We start from the raw sequence: 19,946 nt of genomic DNA, 5'->3' as shown, positions 1-19,946 counted from the left end.
CTTAACTAAAATTAGAAAACCAACTTTTTATATTTCTTTGGTTACAAAACTTATGTATAAACAAATTAAAGAACAATAACAGGTACCAAATTCTAATTGATTTAGAATTCGCACTATTGGTTTAAATTAAGAGTTTATACTCCTTAACATATTTCATTTTGGTAGAAAACAATAAACTTTTAACATATTGTGGAACTTTAAAAAATGGAATACATAAGAAATGTCACATACAGTTCTTCAGGGAGTCACCAGCACCCTGGAAGAAACAATATGAGAGAGCAAAGTCCGCTACGAATATGCCAACAAGAGATAAAACTACAGCTGAAGTTGTAGACTCTCCAACCCCTTTAGCACCTCCCAGTGTGGTGACTCCCCAAGCACAGCTTATGATGGATATAATTGCACCAAAAACCTGTGACTTAATCATCGCACTGATTAGGTCCCATGACTTGAGAGCTCTCTGAGCAGAATCCAATATTATGTTTATGCTAATTCCATAAANGACTCTCCAACCCCTTTAGCACCTCCCAGTGTGGTGACTCCCCAAGCACAGCTTATGATGGATATAATTGCACCAAAAACCTGTGACTTAATCATCGCACTGATAAGGTCCCATGACTTGAGAGCTCTCTGAGCAGAATCCAATATTATGTTTATGCTAATTCCATAAACACCGTCAGCTAACAGGGCGCTGGATGCCATTCCAACTGTAAAGCACATTAGGGTCAAAAACGGTAAGGCAATGCAGGAAGCAATCACTCTTGGTGTCACCAAATAATCAACAGGATTTGCACCGAGAACTCTCAACGTATCTGTCTGCTCAGACACCTGCATGGTGCCCAGTTCTGCAGCAAATGCACTACCGATACGCCCGGCAACTACAATTGATGTGACAACTGGACTTAACTCTCTTGAAAAGGCAAGGGCCAGCACTCCACCAACGGATCTATTTAACCCTAATCTAGTGAATTCTCTAACAAATTGGATAGTGAAGGCCATGCCAACAAAAGCTGCAGTTAACAAACAGACACCAACTGACTTGGGTCCAACTCTTTCCAACTGTTGAAAAGTATTCTTCCAGTGGATTTTACCCTTTATAATCCTAATAATAACCTGTCCTGCCAAAATAAGAACTGATAATCCCCTCCATAAGTACCTGGGAGGTGACCACTTACTCAAGAACGTTTCTCCTCCAAATTCCCATTCTTCCATTGTAGATGTGTCTTTTTTAGATGCAGTTGTGTCCTCTTCAGAAACAGAGAGACTTGGATAACCATCATTAGAGTTAGGAATCACACAGAACCTTTTCAGTTTGGAAGATTTTAGAATCTTCTGGATCTGAGCTCCTTGATCAAAGTCAAATTTCTGGGGAAGCCAATTCAAGCTCAAAATTTTTACACTTGAGTGATTACTCACCTTACTATACCTGCCTCTGCAATTCATGAAAAACTAATATGAGTCAATCTAAGTGGCTCAGTATTTTTTAGGAATCGACTTCAGAACCCATGCATGTTAAACAGAAGTTGAATATCAAGTTACATGTAATGCATATATATTATATACAGAACATTGCAAGTACATATACACTTTTAATTAATGTATAAACGCAACCCAAGAGGCAAAGAGAGAGACCTTCCAGAAAAGTGAACAAGAGGATAGCAATGAGAAGCTGCTTGCATGTTGGTCTTAGATTACGTGAAATATCGGTCTTTTATGTCCTTCTCAGCACAAGAAGAAGACCTGCTATAAGAAAAAAGAAGTGAAAATCATTCCTAATGTAGAATCTCAACCTCAAGGAGAACATATATTATGTAAGAGATTTGCAACAAAGCAAACAGATGGTATCTGTGACATTTAAGACATTTGATGTAGAAATCTGACACATCAGAACTACAGAGTTGAGCAAGTATTTTCTTTTTTCTCATCAGAAACTTACAGAGTCGAGCAAGTATCTTCTTATATGTCATCAGTAACATTGTATCCATGAACAGAAACCCTCCCTGACCCTGACAAAGTGCACTAGGTTCAGGTAAGCTTTTCGCACTTTGCCCCTCTACTAATTTTATGGCACTCCACAACCTTTACAGGTATATAAATACCCACACTAAAGATGGTCAGAATAAAATGACATGATAAGCTAATGGGTAACTTTTAAGTGCCCTTTGAAGGCATATTCATCAATCTTAACAGAAAGAAAGCATATAAGAAAGTATATATACTAGTAGACGTCCCTCATACCACCTCAGTCCCCATATTTATAGTGAAGCACATCTTTTCGCACCCTAGAAGGTGCTCCTTAAGCTCCTCACCACATCATAGTGAAGCACATATTTTCGCATCCTAGAAGATGCTCCTTGTGCTCCTCACCACATCACGCCTGAAGGTTTTTCCATTCCATTAATCATTGGTTACCAGAAAAGCTTTTCTTCCTTTAAATATTTGGATAACAAAATACTAGATAGTCAACTGTAAACTACTAAAACAAAAATGAGGGGAAAATTGAGGGTAAAAAAGACAACTAAGCAAGAGAAAAGCCCAGACAGAATCCAGATCCTTCCCAGTTCCCAGACGATGAATCTGATACCAAATCCTGCAGTTCTTAACCCCTTCCATTCCAAAACCCCCCCTACTTCATACCATTAATTCATAAACTTTTACTTTTTTAAAATGAAATAAATGTTTCATTACAGGTATCAAGTAGATGCAAACTATTTACACCATTAATTCATAAATTTCATGGACTTCCCTTGTACAAAAGTGAAACAAGTTACCATTAGAACAATAAACAGAAAAAAAAATCACATAATTTCCTTGGCAATGAAACCAGTCGACTATTGAGGTAAATCTCTCTATTTTCAACTGTAGCAACTTCTGGAATTCCAGCATTTGCAAGACTATAATACTGTAATCTTGTAAGTTGCAACATAAGAGATTTTTTTATCAAAAAAGTAAAGTTAACTAGATCAATGTATCTAAGGTTAAATCATTAATAGTAACTGGTTATTATGTCTAAAGACAATGTAGGATTTGTATAAATATTGGAAATGAAAGAAAGACTTATGGTAAACGCAGGACAAATGATAAAACAGTTTCTAAAGGCAATCTTCTTCCTTTCCTTGAGTTTGATGCGATTGAGCTGAGGTCTTTCAGGAACAGCCTCTCTACCTGGTCTACGTACACTCTACCCTCCCCACCCCACATAGTCCGATTCCACTGGGTACGTTGTTGTAGTTTCTACTGGCAATGTTGAAAGTACATAGTATGGACTACATTGTCCTTTCTCTTAATGCTGACATGGAAGAGTTCGCTCAAACCTAATGGTTAAATATTAGGCAAATGTGCTGAATTTCACTTGTATAAGTTCTGTAGAACAAGTTACGACAATTTTAGTTTTTTTTAAAAATAAGAAACTACTACCTTTATCATTCAAAACGACAATCTATAGGAGTATGTAGAATGATCCCTTTGCTCAATTACAAGATGATTTATGACAAGCTAAAAAAACAAAGGGAAATAAGTATTTATAGATTCATGCTGACCTCCTACCCAATGCATCCAATGAAGAAAAAATTGTTCTTCCTTTTCTATAAGACAAATAGGAGTTCGAAGATTGTATATACAATGGTGAAAGTTTCAATATCCTAAGCATCTTTACTGTAGCAGTCAGTCACTGATATGCAACAATACCTAAGATTACCAAATACATCTGAAAGCCTTCCAACTACATTTCCCTTATATATGACTACTTTTCTAGTAAGCTTCTAAATCTAAAGCATTCGTTCACCTCCCCCAGTAAATGCTCAAAACTTAGAGAGTTTCGCATTAGTTTTATTCACTCTTCTTCTGTTATTACCCACAATTAGCAAATTATAATCAAGATTAAGAGTTACAACTTCAATTTCTTCTGCACTCTTGTTTTTATTCTCTTCACCAGACATCATCCGATGGTTATTCCTAGCTTGCAAAGTTGTACCTAAACTTTCTTTCCCTTAAATTCCCGATCGTACCTAATTCCTGTTGAGTTGTAATTTTGCCTTTCTGTTTTTATATTTTCCCTTTTTGACTCCTCCTCCGCTTCCTTCACTTCACCAATTGATAGGAACCATAAAGAACAACAGAAGTCATTGTGAAACTGGAGTAAGTAAGTAGACGTGTAAACACGGGTTTCAATCTAATTTATCGGAAATAGACTCTCTACCTCTAACATAGGGATAAGGCTGTGTACACTCTACCCTCCCCAAACTCCACTTGGTGTAATCTAGGTATGCTGTTGTTATCATCCAACCGCGGAAACCATGATTCCAACATATTATTTTTGTTTCCTTCTAACTTCTACTTTCCTTCAACATTTTCTGGATCCCTAGGATAAAAGAAACAAGAAGAACTAAACTATGAGTTAACTCATCAACACATACTTATCAAGAACTCAAGCAGAGCTGAATAATTTTATATACAATTCAATCAATGAAAGAATTCTAACGAAACTCTCTCTATACACTTCAGCGAACTACTAACAATTAAGAAATCCAACAAGAAAAAACGAAGGAACATTGTTTAAAACTAGAAAAAAATGGAAACAAAAAAGCAAAGGACATTGATGAAACAAATCATGGTTCACCAGTTAAGAAACAAGTAGAACAAGAACCTACCCTCTCACCAACGCAACGCGAGATTTTGTTGTTGGTACCAATGGCTTCAATAGGAATATCCACTGCTGTAAATATGAAAAATTGAACTGTTTGATAGACTACTCCGTAAATAAACGAAGAAACAGAGTTCAGTCACCTAACCAGATTTCTCTTTCTCTCTACAAATATAATGGCGGTGTATTTTTTAGGGAGAAAAAGTAACAAACAAGACTATTGTTTGAGATTTTGTAACTTTCACCATAAACTTAAAAAAATCAGAAAAAAAAACCCTAGATAGAAGTGCAGGAAAAAATGAATGGAGTGGAAGAGATCAGTGGCGAAGGATAAAAAATCCCAAAACTGGAATAAGAAATAAAAAAAAATACAAACAAATGGCGACGCTATACAGCAAACTTTTATATTACTAATACATGAAAGGGCTTAATTAAATTATACTCGGCTGCTGTACTAAATCAAGGTGTAAAAAATCAATCAGATTATAGTAGGAAATAGGGTTGTTTATGGTTATGATTATAAAATCAAATTGAATGGCAATTTGAATTAAATTGAGTTAAAAAATTGATATCTGATTTGGTTTATTTTTAAATTTTGAAAAATCGATATTATTTGATTTGGTTCTGATTTTACTAAAAGTTATCCGTAAAAATAATAAAATCGAACTAAGAAGTTATATATATAAATTTATAATTATTTATAAATAAAATAAAAATATGTTGATAAATTTTAATTAATTTAAGTCTTTGATCTAACTATTTTATGAAGCTCAGCTCTTAAATTTTAGTTGAATTATTATAGGGCAAACGACAGAAATCACATACTTTTAAGGTAAAACTATCATTTATCCCTCGTAAGTTCATAATTACAAAAATCCCTCAAACTGATACAATAATATAAGCATTGATATATTAATCTGATACACGAGATACGTTACTCGTTAAGAAAGATACATTACATTTTATACATGATTCACGAGATACATTACTCTGATGCGCTGATACATTAATCTGATGCGCGAGATAAATTAATCTGATGTGCTGATACATTAATCTGATGCGCGAGATACATTAATCTAATGCATTGATATATTAATCTAATGGGCGAAAATGAGAAATTTTGAAAATTTGTAAAACTAATAGGAAATAATGGTAATAAGAGAACTTAAAGGTGGAAGANTTGATGCGCTGATACATTAATCTGATGCGCGAGATAAATTAATCTGATGTGCTGATACATTAATCTGATGCGCGAGATACATTAATCTAATGCATTGATATATTAATCTAATGGGCGAAAATGATAAATTTTGAAAATTTGTAAAACTAATAGGAAATAATGGTAATAAGAGAACTTAAAGGTGGAAGATCGGTCATTTTTCCATTATTAACACCTTAAGTCTAAATCCCTCAATGTTCATTACTTTTAAAGATAACACTTCCTCCGATCTTTATAAAATTCTCCAACACAATATTGAATAATTTAAAGCTCAAGCTAATGAATATGGTAATTTATTGATTTTCATTATGAAATACTAGTTGTTGTTTTTTAGAAGTAATTTCTCAATAATTTAAAGTGTAATTTTATGAAAAAGTCTATTCATGAGATGTTGAGATCTCCAAAATATTGAATCAACTTAGTGCTATTAACACTGAATTTATTTTTAGTTTCTGAAATTTGGTACAATGTATGAATGACTTTGTTTGTGTAATAGCTTATTTGTGAATTATTGATGTACGAAGTTTTTGTGTCGATTGAGATGCGTATATTATCAACAAACTTGTTATTTTCAAATCGAAAAAATCAAAAAAATCAAATCAAGCCGATGATATCTAAATTGATGATTATTTTTATTTGATTTTAAAATTTTAAAAATCATTTTAAATTAATTTATTTTTAATCCTAACTAATAATTAATCCAAATTGAACCATGAACACCCTAATAGTAAATAAACCAAAAGCAACAATTAGATAAAAAAAAGTACAATGACATTATATATATAAAAAAAAGTTACTTCATAATTCGTTCATAAAAAAAATAATGTTTCATAATTTGTCCTTTTTAAATACATAAATTATGATGTATTTTAACATAGAGATTTTTGTTATCATTATAATTTTATTATAAAGAAATTTAAAATTATTTAATGATCGCACTTACTTGATGATATGTAATATGATAAAGAAATCAAGAAATCAACCGTTATATTTAACATAAATGTTTGCCAGAACTTAGAGGATTATAAGACAAGTCAAATGTAATTTTACTTGCTTGACAATTTCTTTCTTGACTATAGATTCATTTGATTTAACTATTAAAATCGTTCTCTGTAAACAGAAAAAAAGATCTCTATTGAAAAATTAATAAACAAACGTTATAATTACGTGAATGAGTAAGTCCTGCAAATCTCTTTTGTTCATTTGGAGGAGGGGGGGGGGGGGGCANAAATTACTAGATTATTTACATAAAAATTATTGTGACATGTTTTACCAAATACAATCCAAAATCGTATAGGATTCTGGTAAATTCTATTTGATCTGACTATTAATCGTTTATTTAATCAACTCTAAAAGGCAGAAAAAAAGATCTCTATTTAGAAATCAATAAAGAAACGCTATAATTACGTGAGTGAGTAAGTCTTGCAAATCTCTTTTGTTCATTTGGGGTTCATAAAAGAGTTATATTTGCTTTTATATTCTAGTAAAAAAGTTACATGGTAATATTCTTTTCTGCAAAAATTACGAAATTATTTACATAAAAATTATTGTGACATGTTTTACTAGATACAATCCAAAATCATACATGGTTCTGATACACTCAATACATTTTACACTTGAGATATTTCAAATTTTATCAAAAATATTAAATTAAAACAAGTCCATGCATAGGACTGGTGAGTAGAAAAATCGCACGAAAAGTTTTCTAATGAAAGGCTTGAGAATCTTGTGAGAAGTTACCAATATATTACTACTATTATTAGATTAGAATAAATAAATTTAGAAAGTTTAGTGGAAAAAGTGGTTGATTAATTTATTTTTTTCACCAAGGTGTATCATAATCTTATTTGTGAAACGTTTTACTCTTATTACTCAACACGAAGTGGTAATTATCCTAAATTTATTTGTAATACTAATTATTAATTTTAATTGTCGATTACATCTATACCGAAATAATTAAATAGATTTTGCTTCTGTTTCATGTTGTCTCTTCGACGAAGTATGGTTCCAAACCAAAATGCTCGGTATAAATCCATCTTGTTTATATTTATCCGACGAGTGTTGTCAAGTTTTATTTTTTGTACTGTTTATTATTATTCTGTCCGTTTTTAGTTGTATCTTATCTTTATTAAAAGTAGATGGTTATTAATATTTATCATTTCACAAAATCAATATTCTCTTTGTTATTCATATGTCATTATTAGATTTTACATCATTTAAGAAACTGCGTAAGTTTAACAATGTACTCTTATTTAGTATTCTCGTGAAGTCAAGTATTCAATAAATGAATATAGATAAATTTATTTTGATTAATAAAACGACCAATGAACATTAATTCATGTAATTTTCATATGTTGGTCAAATTCATAATTCAAGACCAATAACTCCCAAGGATAAAATTCATAATTCAAGACCAATAATTCCCAAGGATAAAATCGAAAGAATAATGTCATCTATGCATTGATCTTGTGAAATGACATTATTGGAAGAGAGGGAGTACATAAGTAACATTATTCTTTCTGTTTTACACTTGAGAGTTATTAGCCTTTAACCAATATAGAAAAATTGAATGATTAATTCATGTTTATTGGTCAATTCAGTCAATAAAAATAAATTAATTTATATTCATTTATTGTAAATTTGACTTCAAGAGAACACTAAATAATAATACAATAGTAAACTTACTTAGTTTCTTAAGGAACACAAAATTAAAAAATAGCGACATATATATAGAAAAAAGGGAGTATATTTTTTACTTTATTTTTCGATTTTAGTATTACCTACTGTTTTATTTGCATCAATATTGCATTATTTTATTGTTCCTATTTATTTTCTTCGTTTTCAGCATGACCTTTTCGGTATTATTTTTGTTTATATACTTATTTTTATACGTTTTAGCTAAGTCTATTGAAAATGATATCACAACAATTCTATCTTTATAAAATAAAAATAAAATTGCGCACACTAAATTTTTCAAATTCAAAATTATTTTTTGTTGTGATTTTTTTTTCCTATCAACACTCACACTGCAGAAAGGTCTTTAATTTTTCTAACGACAATCGGCATGTATCAAATTGTCAAAAAGTATAAGAAGAGGAAGAAAACACACGACTTTTCTCAGCGACACTACATTTACAAGAAACTCCTTGGAAGTTACAAAATACTATCATAAACACAGGTTGTGTCCTTCTCAATGAAAATATTACTGTGAATTAGGTAAGTTTACCATTAAGATTTAAAATTTTTCCAAATCAAATTTTCAATAAAAAAATATAAATTAATTTATTTTGATTAATTAAATAAATTTGTGAACATAAATTAATTATTTAGTTTTTCTTTTTACGTTGGTTAATTTATACTTTCAAAACCGAGAGTTCGTTTAGATTGAGTTTAAAAAAAAAATAGTTTCTTAAGTCAAAAAAGTTCAAGTATATAGCTCTTGCAGGTTGCTTATGAAGAGGTCGGGAAATTCACCGGTCCGCCATAGCTTCTGACAAGCAAACAAGGTAGCAGATGTTTTGTCAAGACTAGGTACCAAGCTAACACCGTCTGTAGAAGTTATATTACTATCCACTCCTCCAGATTGTACTATACCTCTTATCACGGATGATCGACAAGGAATAATATCTATTAAAAAAATATTAAGAACTACTTATAATAAGTTAGCATATTTAGAAATCTAGTTATATTAGCCAACTATGACAACAATGTAGAGGCCACTAGGTCTCCCAACTCTGTAACTCCTTAATGTTATATATATTATTATCTTATCATCCAAAAATGAAAAAAAAGTTCAAGTAGTGGGAGACCTATTTTTGGTCTTTAATTTATTGTAAGTCAATTTTAATTTATTTAAAGTTATTTTTAACTTTGTCAAATATTTCTTAACTTATTTTAATTTGTTTTTATATATGTCAAATACTCCAAAAGTTAAAATTTGATTTAAAAGTAGGTTTGATCAACTTTTAAGTTAATTCAAACAGTGATAACTCTCAATGGTAACATAAGAAGAATAATACAATTTATGTATTGATTTTGTGAAATGGCAAATATTAAGAACCTGCTATTTTTAATAAGGATGATATATAAATTAAAAGAAATAGATTGTACTACTATTACTCCCTTTGTCCCCAATTGTATCCATATTAATTATGAAGTGAATAATTTAAAATTTTGAGATTTTCAAAAATTTCTGTCTTTTCAAAGTAATTAACTGAGAATATAATATATAACAAATATATTTTCTTAATTATCAAAATGAACCATTAAAAAAGATATACACAAACAACTAATAACAGAGAGGATACAAATATGAGCAAACAATGTTAATATTTCCACGCAGACAAAAGAGAAGACAACTTATGCAAAACCTTGAATTTCCAAGAAAATATTATTAGTAGCTTGGTGAAAAAGTTCTCAACAAATACACAATCCAAAAATAACAGGGCATATGTCTCTTTCCAATAGTTTTATTTCAAGTTTCAACTAAACAATGACAAAGTTCCTTTCATTGGTCTTTGGTGTATGTGTAGTCGTGTCGACAATGATGCTGATACACTTGGCTTTTAATAGAAAAAAATCCAGTCTTGGTTTAATTGTGTCAACACATATGTTTGTTTATCACTATAATGAAATAGTTAGATAAAACATAACGAGCCTACTGGGACAAAATCGAGGATTATGATAGATGGTTAGTAATTAATAATTGAGTGTTCAACTAATTTTTGCGGAAAAGAAATAATGATTGTACTTGGATCTTTTTTTATATATTTTTTTGTATTTCGATTTTGAATTTTGATTATGACCTTTTTTGTATGTGTTTTGATTATTTTATTATTTTATAGATATTATTATTCTTTCTGTTGTACGATGTATATTACTTCTATTTCATGTTATGTTGTTTTTACTGATGATTTGATTTTTATATCCCCTATTTCAAACTGTTTTAAAAAAATGTATTTTTCATAAATTGAGAATCTATTAAAAAGAACAATTCTATCTCTACACGATTAAAGATTTTTTCGTCCATTTTACCTTTTTTCAATCTTGAGTTTATTATATATACGGTAGATATTATTGTTATTGTTTTTTTCAATCTACAGTTTATAAGAAAACAAAGCATCCCAATCTCCGGTCTTGTCATTGACGTTAGTTTTTGTGTTTATTACTTAATTAAGTACTGCTAAGTACTTTTTTATTTTTTCCCCCTCGTTGGAGTGGAAATTTTGATTTTATTGTTATACTTCTTTTTCAAAAAATTTTATTATTATTTACTTTATAGTTTACATCAAAGACTTTTGTTAGGATTCAAATTTGTTAGACTCTTTCACGCTGCTTGGTTGTCTTCATTAGCAAACGCGTCGATTTTATCTTATTTTTCAATCTCAAAATTTAAGAAAATATGGTGTTTTATATCAAAATTCAAATATAGAAAGACTTGCATAATATGCATTTTTAGTGTATGATCATGGGTTTCTTATTTATGGTTGACTATTAATAATAATTGATGCATGAAATAAAAATTCAAAAATAAATAAATTTTTTATGTAATTACANACAAACGCGTCGATTTTATCTTATTTTTCAATCTCAAAATTTAAGAAAATATGGTGTTTTATATCAAAATTCAAATATAGAAAGACTTGCATAATATGCATTTTTAGTGTATGATCATGGGTTTCTTATTTATGGTTGATTATTAATAATAATTGATGCATGAAATAAAAATTCAAAAATAAATAAATTTTTTATGTAATTACAAAAATTTCTCGTTAAAATATGACTGGTTTATAACCTAGATACCCTTATTTTATCATAATATTAATTAGTACTCTTCTTTTCTCACACTGTCACATTAATTATCCATCTTACTAAAAATTATTATCTCAACTACTTGTTAATTTACAAAATCAAAATAAAATTAACATATTTTTTCATTTTTACTTGTACAATAGTACTTTTTTTATTTATGACACCAATATCTCCATTATATCTTAACAAAATGAGCAACTATTTTTTCTGTCCAACAATACTTGTTCACTATTGAAAACTTATAAACAAAGAGCAATATTATACATCAACTTTTTGAATATAATTAATATATATTTTTAAAAAATATAATAGAGATTTAATTACAATTAATCATAAGAGTAAATTAAAAATTAATACAAGCTTTTCTTTCTATTCTATTCCATCTCATTCCAATATATGCGATTAGTACTAAAATAATAAATATCATTCGGACACCTAACCATCCATGCTCTTCCATTTTGCCTCGTCCTAAATGAAATGACTCTCTTAATTAGTTGCGGCCCCAACCCGAGTCTCTACGTTCCTTTTCTCCGTTTGCAATTCAATTAAATTGATAAAACCCATAAAATCAAAATATATTTGATTTTATAAAGTGAATAACTATTGGACGGAGTAATATATAAGGAGGAGTCGCAAATACGCGTGCAGTGATTATGTGTCTAGCCGCAGTTCCACAAAGTTTGGGTTGATTAGATTCTTTATATTCTCTGTGACTGAACTTTCCTTATATTTTTCTGAGTTCACGCGGTAGGTAATCTACTAATTCCGGTTATTTTCTTGGATTTTTCTACTTCAAATCTTGAAAGCCCCATTGTTCCAAGTCGTGGATTTGATTAATCAGAAAAAGCAACAATATTTTATTCAAGATTCTCTTCCTTTAATGCAGAAGACGACATTGACTTAAACAAGTAAGTCTTTCAGTTTGAATTTTGAATAATAAACACAACCACACATAGCACCCACAATGTGTTTGTGCTAATGTCTAAGAGAACTACACACCCTTTGTGTTTGACAATATAAATTAATTGGAAATATATGAAGCTTCCTACCTGTTTCCTGCTAATTTGGGGGTCATTATTTTTCTATATAAGACTAGCTGTTAGCAGTTGAACGTTACCTTCTATCAAATTGTGCAGGACTATTGGTATCACTCCCAAATTGGACTTTGATGGTACTGAAACGGAATATCAATCAGGATAGTGATGAAAACTCTGAGTTTCCACCTAGGGAATCTAAGCGCCAACATCCTTCTAATGCGTATGTTGATTAAAGTTTCTGTCTTTCCTCTGTTTTTTTTGTGAATTTTGGGTTGCATTGTTCTGATTGGTGTTTTTTTTTCACAGGTTTTTTTCAGGGTTAAGGAGTTACTCTTCTCCACAAGAACTTGCACGAAAGCTAGAACCCTTAATCCGAAGCTGGGTAAGATTCTACTCACTAAGCAAGAAAAATACTAGTATTGTATCTTTCTGTTTGTAGGAGAAATACAATTTAGTCTTCAAGATCGTGCAAAGGGACAGAATTCGTTAAATTTTGAAAACCTCATGAGCCTTTTTTGATTGGAAAAGTTTATTTGGTTAGTGATTATCAGGTTAAAGCCTAGACTTCCTTGACATTTGACAAGATATCTTCACATTTGTTAACATCAAGTTGCGTTTTCCATTTCTGTAAGTTTTGTCTGCATATTGATAAGTTACAAGGTTTTCTCAGTTTGCTTGCTATCCGAAGTGTTCTTTACCTTTTCTTAATCCGTTTTGCCAGCCATTGAATATCTGTAGTGTGTATCTCGGAAGATTCCTTTTCTTCATCATTTACTTCTCCATCTAGGTGATCTTTCCTTGCATCTGATTGATCTTGATTGGAGGATTGTTATCGAATTGTGTTATTAGTGATATATGATTTAGTCCTTGTTCAATTACTATTGGACAGAGACAAGGGTTATTTTGTTTGATTTAATTTTACTTTGATTTGTCTTGTGCTAAAATTTCCATGTTTATCATCCTTGGTTTTCTTAAATGGTGATAGGTGCGTGAAGAGATTGAGCGAACACTTCAATCTACCCTGAGGTCAGTTCTTTGCACAATGAGGAATTATGTTGTTTTCTTAACTATTAAATAAATATTCTCTAAGCATCAGCATGAATGTGTTTGTTGATATTGGTATAAAATGATTTACAAAGGGATTTCTTTTGGTTGTTGCAGATCCTCACTTAATGATGACGAGACTTCTAAATCTAGGGATATTCAGTTACTTTTTGATGATGTATTTCCTTCTTCCCTTTTCACGGGCAGTAAATTATCCATGGAAAATAGGCCCATTAAAGTTCTCTTGTATGATGCTAGTTCCAATCAGAGAATAACATCTGGACCGTTATCTTCGGCAAAAGTAGATGTGGTTGTGCTTAATGGGGAATTTAATCCCAGCGATCTAGAAGACTGGAGTGAGGAAGAGTTCAGCAAAATGGTTATTCGTGCAAGAGAAGGAAAACGTCCATTATTGACTGGAGATTTAATCATTCAGCTAAGGGATGGTGTGGGATATCTGGGTGATCTCAGCTTCACTGACAATTCAAGCTGGATAAAGAGCAGGACCTTTAGGTTGGGAGTGAAATTAAATAACCGTTCTGGTGAATTTAGGGTCAGAGAAGGAGTTAGCAAGCCCTTTACTGTGAGAGATCATCGTGGGGAGGGTAAGTTCTTTTTACCTGCCCTTATCTCCATTAACCTGTTAATAACACCCTGCAAAGCGGAAGAAGAGGACAGTTTGTTTCGGTTTGCTATATTATCCACTTCTACTTTCCTCATGCGGATTTCAATATCCATTTTGTTGAGATGTAGCTCGTAGTACAACTGATTTCCAGTCTTTGCGCATATTATTTTGATGTAATATATCGTACTGACATTGTTTTATTTTCTTATTCCTTTGGTTTAGCTTATAAGAAGCATTACCCTCCCACTTTGGATGATGAAATCTGGCGGTTGAAAAAGATCGCCAAAGATGGTGCATCACACAAACGGTTGAGTAAGGAAGGAATATCATGTGTGAAAGAGTTCCTACGGCTGTTTGTCACTGACCCATCTCTTTTACGTAAGGTAAGGTCATCCTTAATTACATTTAGAATGTTGTCTTTCGTCTGAAGGTCGGCCTTTATTTATATAAAGTTTGTTTTTGGTGTCATCTAAATTATAGATGCTGGCTTGTGGGAACAACATATGGGAGAAAATAACTGAACACGTGAGCACTTGTCCGTTAGACAACAGCGAGTGGTACGTATACAACGCTGGAGAAAGTATTGTACTTCTGTTCAACTGCATCTATGAGCTTGTAGGTGCAATTCTTGATGGACAAAATTTCCAGTCCATTGACAAATTAGATGTATTTCAGAAGGTCCGTACTCTATCCCACATAGATATTCATTTGTTTACTTACTGTAAGAGTTAAGAAGCTGATGATATTCTTATAACTGCCAGCGGATGGTGGAAGACTTTAAGCGTGGTGTTTATAAAAATTTGAATTGTCTAGCTCCCCTTGAGGACCATTCTTTGATTGGCCAAGCAATCCTTACATCTAATCTGCAGAATGGCCTTACTCATATTCCTAGTTCAAGCCAACAGAATATGAACTACTCAGATGAACAAGGTATGAACCATCAAATCTTCTTCTGCAGGTCATATGCCTCTTTTTACCATTTATTTTTCCATTTTCTTTTATTGTGTGTTTCTTTAAATCTTTTTGTCCTGGGTTGTGGAGGTTATGGCGAGAGTATGCTTTTATACGTCTGATTCTGCATAACTTAGTTGTGTTCTTGAAAATATTTTCACTTCTTTGGAGCTAAAATTGAACTTCTTTGAGTGTCTAAACCATCTGAATAGTACTCCCTCCATTTCAATTTGATTTTCTGGTTTTGACTTGGCACGGAGTTCAAAAAACCAAAGAAGACTTTTAGATCTTGTGGTATTAAATTAGAAATATGTTGAATGTACCAAAATGTCCTTTAATCATGTGGTTTTAAACATGCTATGTGGAAAGTTGAAATTAAAGAGTTGCCACGGAAGTAAAGAGACATAAACTAAAGACAAAACAAATTGAAACAGAGGGAGTCATATAACTTAAAGACCTGCATATACTTACCATACCATTCCAGGCAGTAGTTCCTCTTGGAAAGGCTCTTTGGACCAAACTTTTTGTTATTCCTCTTTTTTGCCTGAGTACTGATTTTATGACTAAGGAAATGTGTCTGCAGGTCAAGTGGAGTTCCAGAGCAACTCTGATCATGCCACAATTTCATCACCGCTAGCCTACACAGCTCAACAGGATAGTCCAACTGCAGTGTCCATGCCTGAAAGCTTTCATGGAATACAAGCATTTAATTCGACCTTGGCAAGCAGTTTCTTGGTTGGTGAACCTTGCTCCAGTATCTACCCTGGTGATTATGATTGGGGTTCCAATGGTTCATTGGATTCACTAGGGATGACCGATTATCTACCTCCCAACAACAATTATCAGTTTGAGACACCAGTGTGGCAAGGGAATGAATTGTTAGCGAGTTCAAGTGTTCAGCCGGTGTCTCCTAATATTGGCTTTCACATCACAAGACGTGGAAATCCTAGAGCCATATGGTGCACAATCTGTGCTGTTCTGAAATGGAAAACATTGGTTAAGCGAAAATAGCTATTTGAAGATTGGAAAGGCTTTTACAAGTAGATATCTGAAGTTTGTTCGAGAGGCTTTTACAAGTAGATATCTGAAGTTTGTTCGAGATATAACCAGCAAACTTCACCTCCATCTCTCAGCCTATTCTTTGAACTCTTTGGTATTTTAAAACATAAATATATTTATATGTCCATTACATATAGCATCCATCGTATATATGTGAGTAAATTGTACATATAGTAAGGTTTTTGTCAGGATGAAGGTGCATGTAGGATAAATTTTCTTGCAGAAACAGTAGCAAGATATCAAATATTATGCTACCGCAAATGTCATCGTCCTTGGAGGAGTTTAGTGCTACTCCTTTAGTAAATAGTACTAGTAGTTTTCTTGTGTTTTTCTGCATCAGATGTAATAAATGGTGCTTGTACAGGAAGTAATATTATTACCTTAATTATTAGTTTATAAATTAAGAGATTCTATGTCATATGTTGTCAGCAGTATTCTTGGAACTTATCTGGCTCTATTGTACATTTTTCTTCGGTCATTACACTTAATGATATATAAATATATAGTTGTACATGCTTGTCGGAAATCTTTGTAGCTTGGTTGTACATGACGTTCGAAAGATATGCCTTGAGATGTGTTTGTACATTTAGGTGTGCCTTTTCATATTTTACGTGTTCGTTTTGGTTCAAATTGATGTGAGAGGATCCTAACATGTGTGCGAGTATATTTGGGTTGGAAACGTCCGGGCAAAACACCCCAAGGACTAACCAAAGGGTCCTTGAAGATGACCAAGCCTTGAGCGAGCAAGCTGCCCAAGGCAGCAACAAATTAGGAATTGAGAGAACCAGTCCGCGTCGTGGAATTGGTCCACCAATAGCCAAAATTTTCTCTACGTCGCGGACACAAGACAAACTCTACTGTTTCGAAATTTATTTTCAAAAATCACGCGGGATCAGCTTCGTCTTGCAGACTTGTTTCCCGATGATAATTTCAGAAATTTAGGTTGAGTTTGACTTGGTTGAAAGGTCCTATAAGTTCAGGGGTCTTTTGGGTATTCTGGGTACTAGTTATAGGCGGTTATTAAGCCTATTTAAACCCCAATTCACCATTCAAATCAAAACTGTCAAGTCCAAAACAAAACCTTTCCATCTCTTCTCTCCAAACATCTCCATTGATGAAGATTTGAAGCTCAAAGAAAAATGACTGATTTTCCAAGTTTTGCTCCATCAATTTAGTGGGATTTTCTTCACAATTAAGGTATGGTTTTCATCCTTAATCTTCTTTCTTCAAGGAGTCAATTTCAATGGTTTTCAAAGATGATAAAAAAAGATGAATTCTTCTGTTTTCAATTCTAGCCATGGGTTCTTGCATAAAATGTTTTTGATCAATGAATTATGATTGAATTAATATTAATTTGATAATTTTGGATCAAAAACTCCATGAAGCCATGCAATCATGATTTCCTTATTTTGATTATTTTATGGGTGATTTGATCATGTCTCAATTATATTGAATTCTTATGAAGATTGTATAGGGCTATTATTTTGATTATTTTATGGGTGATTTGATCATGTCTCAATTATATTGAATTCTTATGTTAGAATTTTATATAGGTTGTCTTAATTTGATAATTTTTATATTAGATCATGTTGGATCATTGTATATTGTGATTATCGGATTGAATTGGTGACTATGGTTATTGGTAAGACACTTGGTGTATTAGATTAGTTGAATTGACTATGGATTGTAGTTGTTAAGATTGAAATGGTGATATGTTGACCTAACCTTCTCTATATTGTGTTATATAGGTGTTTCAATTGCGATGTTTGGTATGATCCACTTATGGTGGCGGTGTTTATGTGCTATACTTGTGAATGATGTGTCCTCAGCAGCATTACCTTATGAATTATGATATTATCATGTTATATCTTTGATATGTTATCATTGTGAAGGTCTATATGAGTTATGTGTATCTATAAGGCAAGTGTGTGTTTTTCTAATTGAATATAGGTGGTCATGATAGGTTGTATTGATGCCTTATATGTGTACACTTGATGTTGAAGTGTGAATCTTCCTAGTTGACTACATGAACATTATGATGAATTATGTTGATAATTCTATAGAAATGTGTAGGGTGACTAGCAAGTATGATTCTATAGAAATGTGTCCCTTACTTGGTACATGAAGAATATGTATATGGAACCTTGACTTAGAAGGATAAAACACCTTTGTCATGAATGTATATGTATGATGGAATATAATCTAGAATAAGGTTAAGCAGGTCATTTATGTGGAACCTTTTAGAAAGAAGGTTATGATATTCTTGAAGTTGAAAGTCGTAATGGTGTCGTTCTCGTGTGAATGATGGACTTAGGGTTGGTTTGCTGGAACGACATGAAATCATCCTTAGGAATGTCACTGAACTATCATAGTAACCATTGTAGGTAGCCTTAGTGGACCCTCTTTGATAAGGTGTATTATGATTTGGTTATGACTAAGATATGATACCTCTTCATATGCTCCTTTATTGAATTACTATATCAGAACTAAGACTAGAACCGAATGAGTATACTTGGGGAGTAGCTCTAGTTGAGATGAGACTAGAGTACAAAGAAACCCTTAATATTCCTTAACAATGTGCCTACATGGGTTGTGTCCTAGTTTTACCCTTATCAAGTGGAACACCCTCCATCGGAGTAGGATTTGACTCCGGATTCCATGCCTAGCTAGTATGATCTATGTTGGTTATTGCCTATTCCCATCATGTGGGATACATGCTAGCGTTGGATAAGTTCTATGAAGTTTAGGTAGTGGAATAAGACGCTATCTAGACATTGCATAAGTAGGCTTTGATGATGGTCGAATGTAGGTTCCCTAGGTCTTCTCCCAGACCATTATGTGAAAGTCCGTAATCAGTGAAAAGTCTCTTAAATATTCTATTGAACATAATGACTTAAGAAAAGGTATGAGAATGAAATAGTAATTATCTAGAGTAACTTTAAGGATTGCTTAGATAGGCTTAGAGAGGGTGTATGGTCGGTCTCTTCATGTCTTACTTAGGTGAGTTTTGGAGTAATTTTAGGTAGGTAGTCTAAATAATGAAATAACAATAAATTTATCTTAGATAATGTAAAGGATCTCTTTGATGTGTGTGAAGGGATTGTATGAGCGGTCGCTTCATAACTCCCTCAAGTGAGTCTTAGAATCACCTTTGATAGGAGAGTTTCATTGCTATGTGAATTGAAGTGATATTAATGTTATATTGTAAAATGTTACTATATGTGCTTATGTTGACTTAATGTGAACTCTTATACTTGTTTTACAAAGTTTTACTCAAAAAGATCATGTTTTATACAAATGTCCTTTTAGCATGATTTTAATTTTATGTCACCATACTTAATGCATTCTAATGTACTAATTCCATATAGTTTGTCTATCTCTAAAGGTATAGGTGTCATTTGAGAGGAGTCTTGAAGTGAAAGCTTGGATTACAGTTCATTCAAGCAAGTATTGGTATGTCCTCACTAGATTCGAGGACATCATGATGTTTAGTTTTCCTTATTAAAAGTATCGTTATAGACTTAACTATTTTCATATCGTATTGTATGGGCCCTGTCC

The 19,946-nt window shown here is 32.1% G+C and overlaps 2 protein-coding genes across 4 annotated transcripts; one reads left to right on the top strand and one right to left on the bottom strand.

Moving 5' to 3' along the window:
• Positions 1-65: 65 nt before the first annotated feature.
• LOC107008402 (protein TRIGALACTOSYLDIACYLGLYCEROL 1, chloroplastic) lies at positions 66-5,016 on the bottom strand. 2 transcript variants are annotated; one of them, XM_015207425.2, is made up of 4 exons: positions 4,650-5,016; positions 1,633-1,740; positions 583-1,432; positions 66-412 (listed from the first exon to the last, which is right to left on the bottom strand). In XM_015207425.2, the coding sequence occupies exons 2-4, from the start codon at positions 1,677-1,679 to the stop codon at positions 224-226; spliced, it is 1,086 nt and encodes a 361-aa protein (XP_015062911.1). In that variant the 5' UTR covers positions 1,680-1,740; positions 4,650-5,016; the 3' UTR covers positions 66-223. The 2 variants fall into 2 exon arrangements, with proteins under 2 accessions (XP_015062911.1, XP_015062910.1); XM_015207424.2 differs by having other exon boundaries at positions 66-343; positions 514-1,432; positions 4,650-5,015.
• A 7,153-nt stretch (positions 5,017-12,169) lies between these two features.
• Positions 12,170-16,816, top strand: LOC107009973 (calmodulin-binding protein 60 C). 2 transcript variants are annotated; one of them, XM_015209269.2, is made up of 9 exons: positions 12,170-12,580; positions 12,809-12,929; positions 13,016-13,091; positions 13,695-13,735; positions 13,871-14,358; positions 14,601-14,761; positions 14,859-15,056; positions 15,140-15,308; positions 15,913-16,816. In XM_015209269.2, the coding sequence occupies exons 2-9, from the start codon at positions 12,841-12,843 to the stop codon at positions 16,338-16,340; spliced, it is 1,650 nt and encodes a 549-aa protein (XP_015064755.1). In that variant the 5' UTR covers positions 12,170-12,580; positions 12,809-12,840; the 3' UTR covers positions 16,341-16,816. The 2 variants fall into 2 exon arrangements, with proteins under 2 accessions (XP_015064755.1, XP_027773286.1); XM_027917485.1 differs by lacking the exon at positions 12,170-12,580 and having other exon boundaries at positions 12,803-12,931; positions 13,017-13,091.
• The last annotated feature ends 3,130 nt before the right edge of the window (positions 16,817-19,946 follow it).

This window comes from Solanum pennellii, chromosome 1 (genome assembly GCF_001406875.1).
Source record: "Solanum pennellii chromosome 1, SPENNV200".
Lineage (NCBI taxonomy): Eukaryota > Viridiplantae > Streptophyta > Magnoliopsida > Solanales > Solanaceae > Solanum > Solanum pennellii.
Note: the sequence above shows the minus strand (reverse complement) of the source record. Positions and strands in the feature narration are given on the sequence as shown.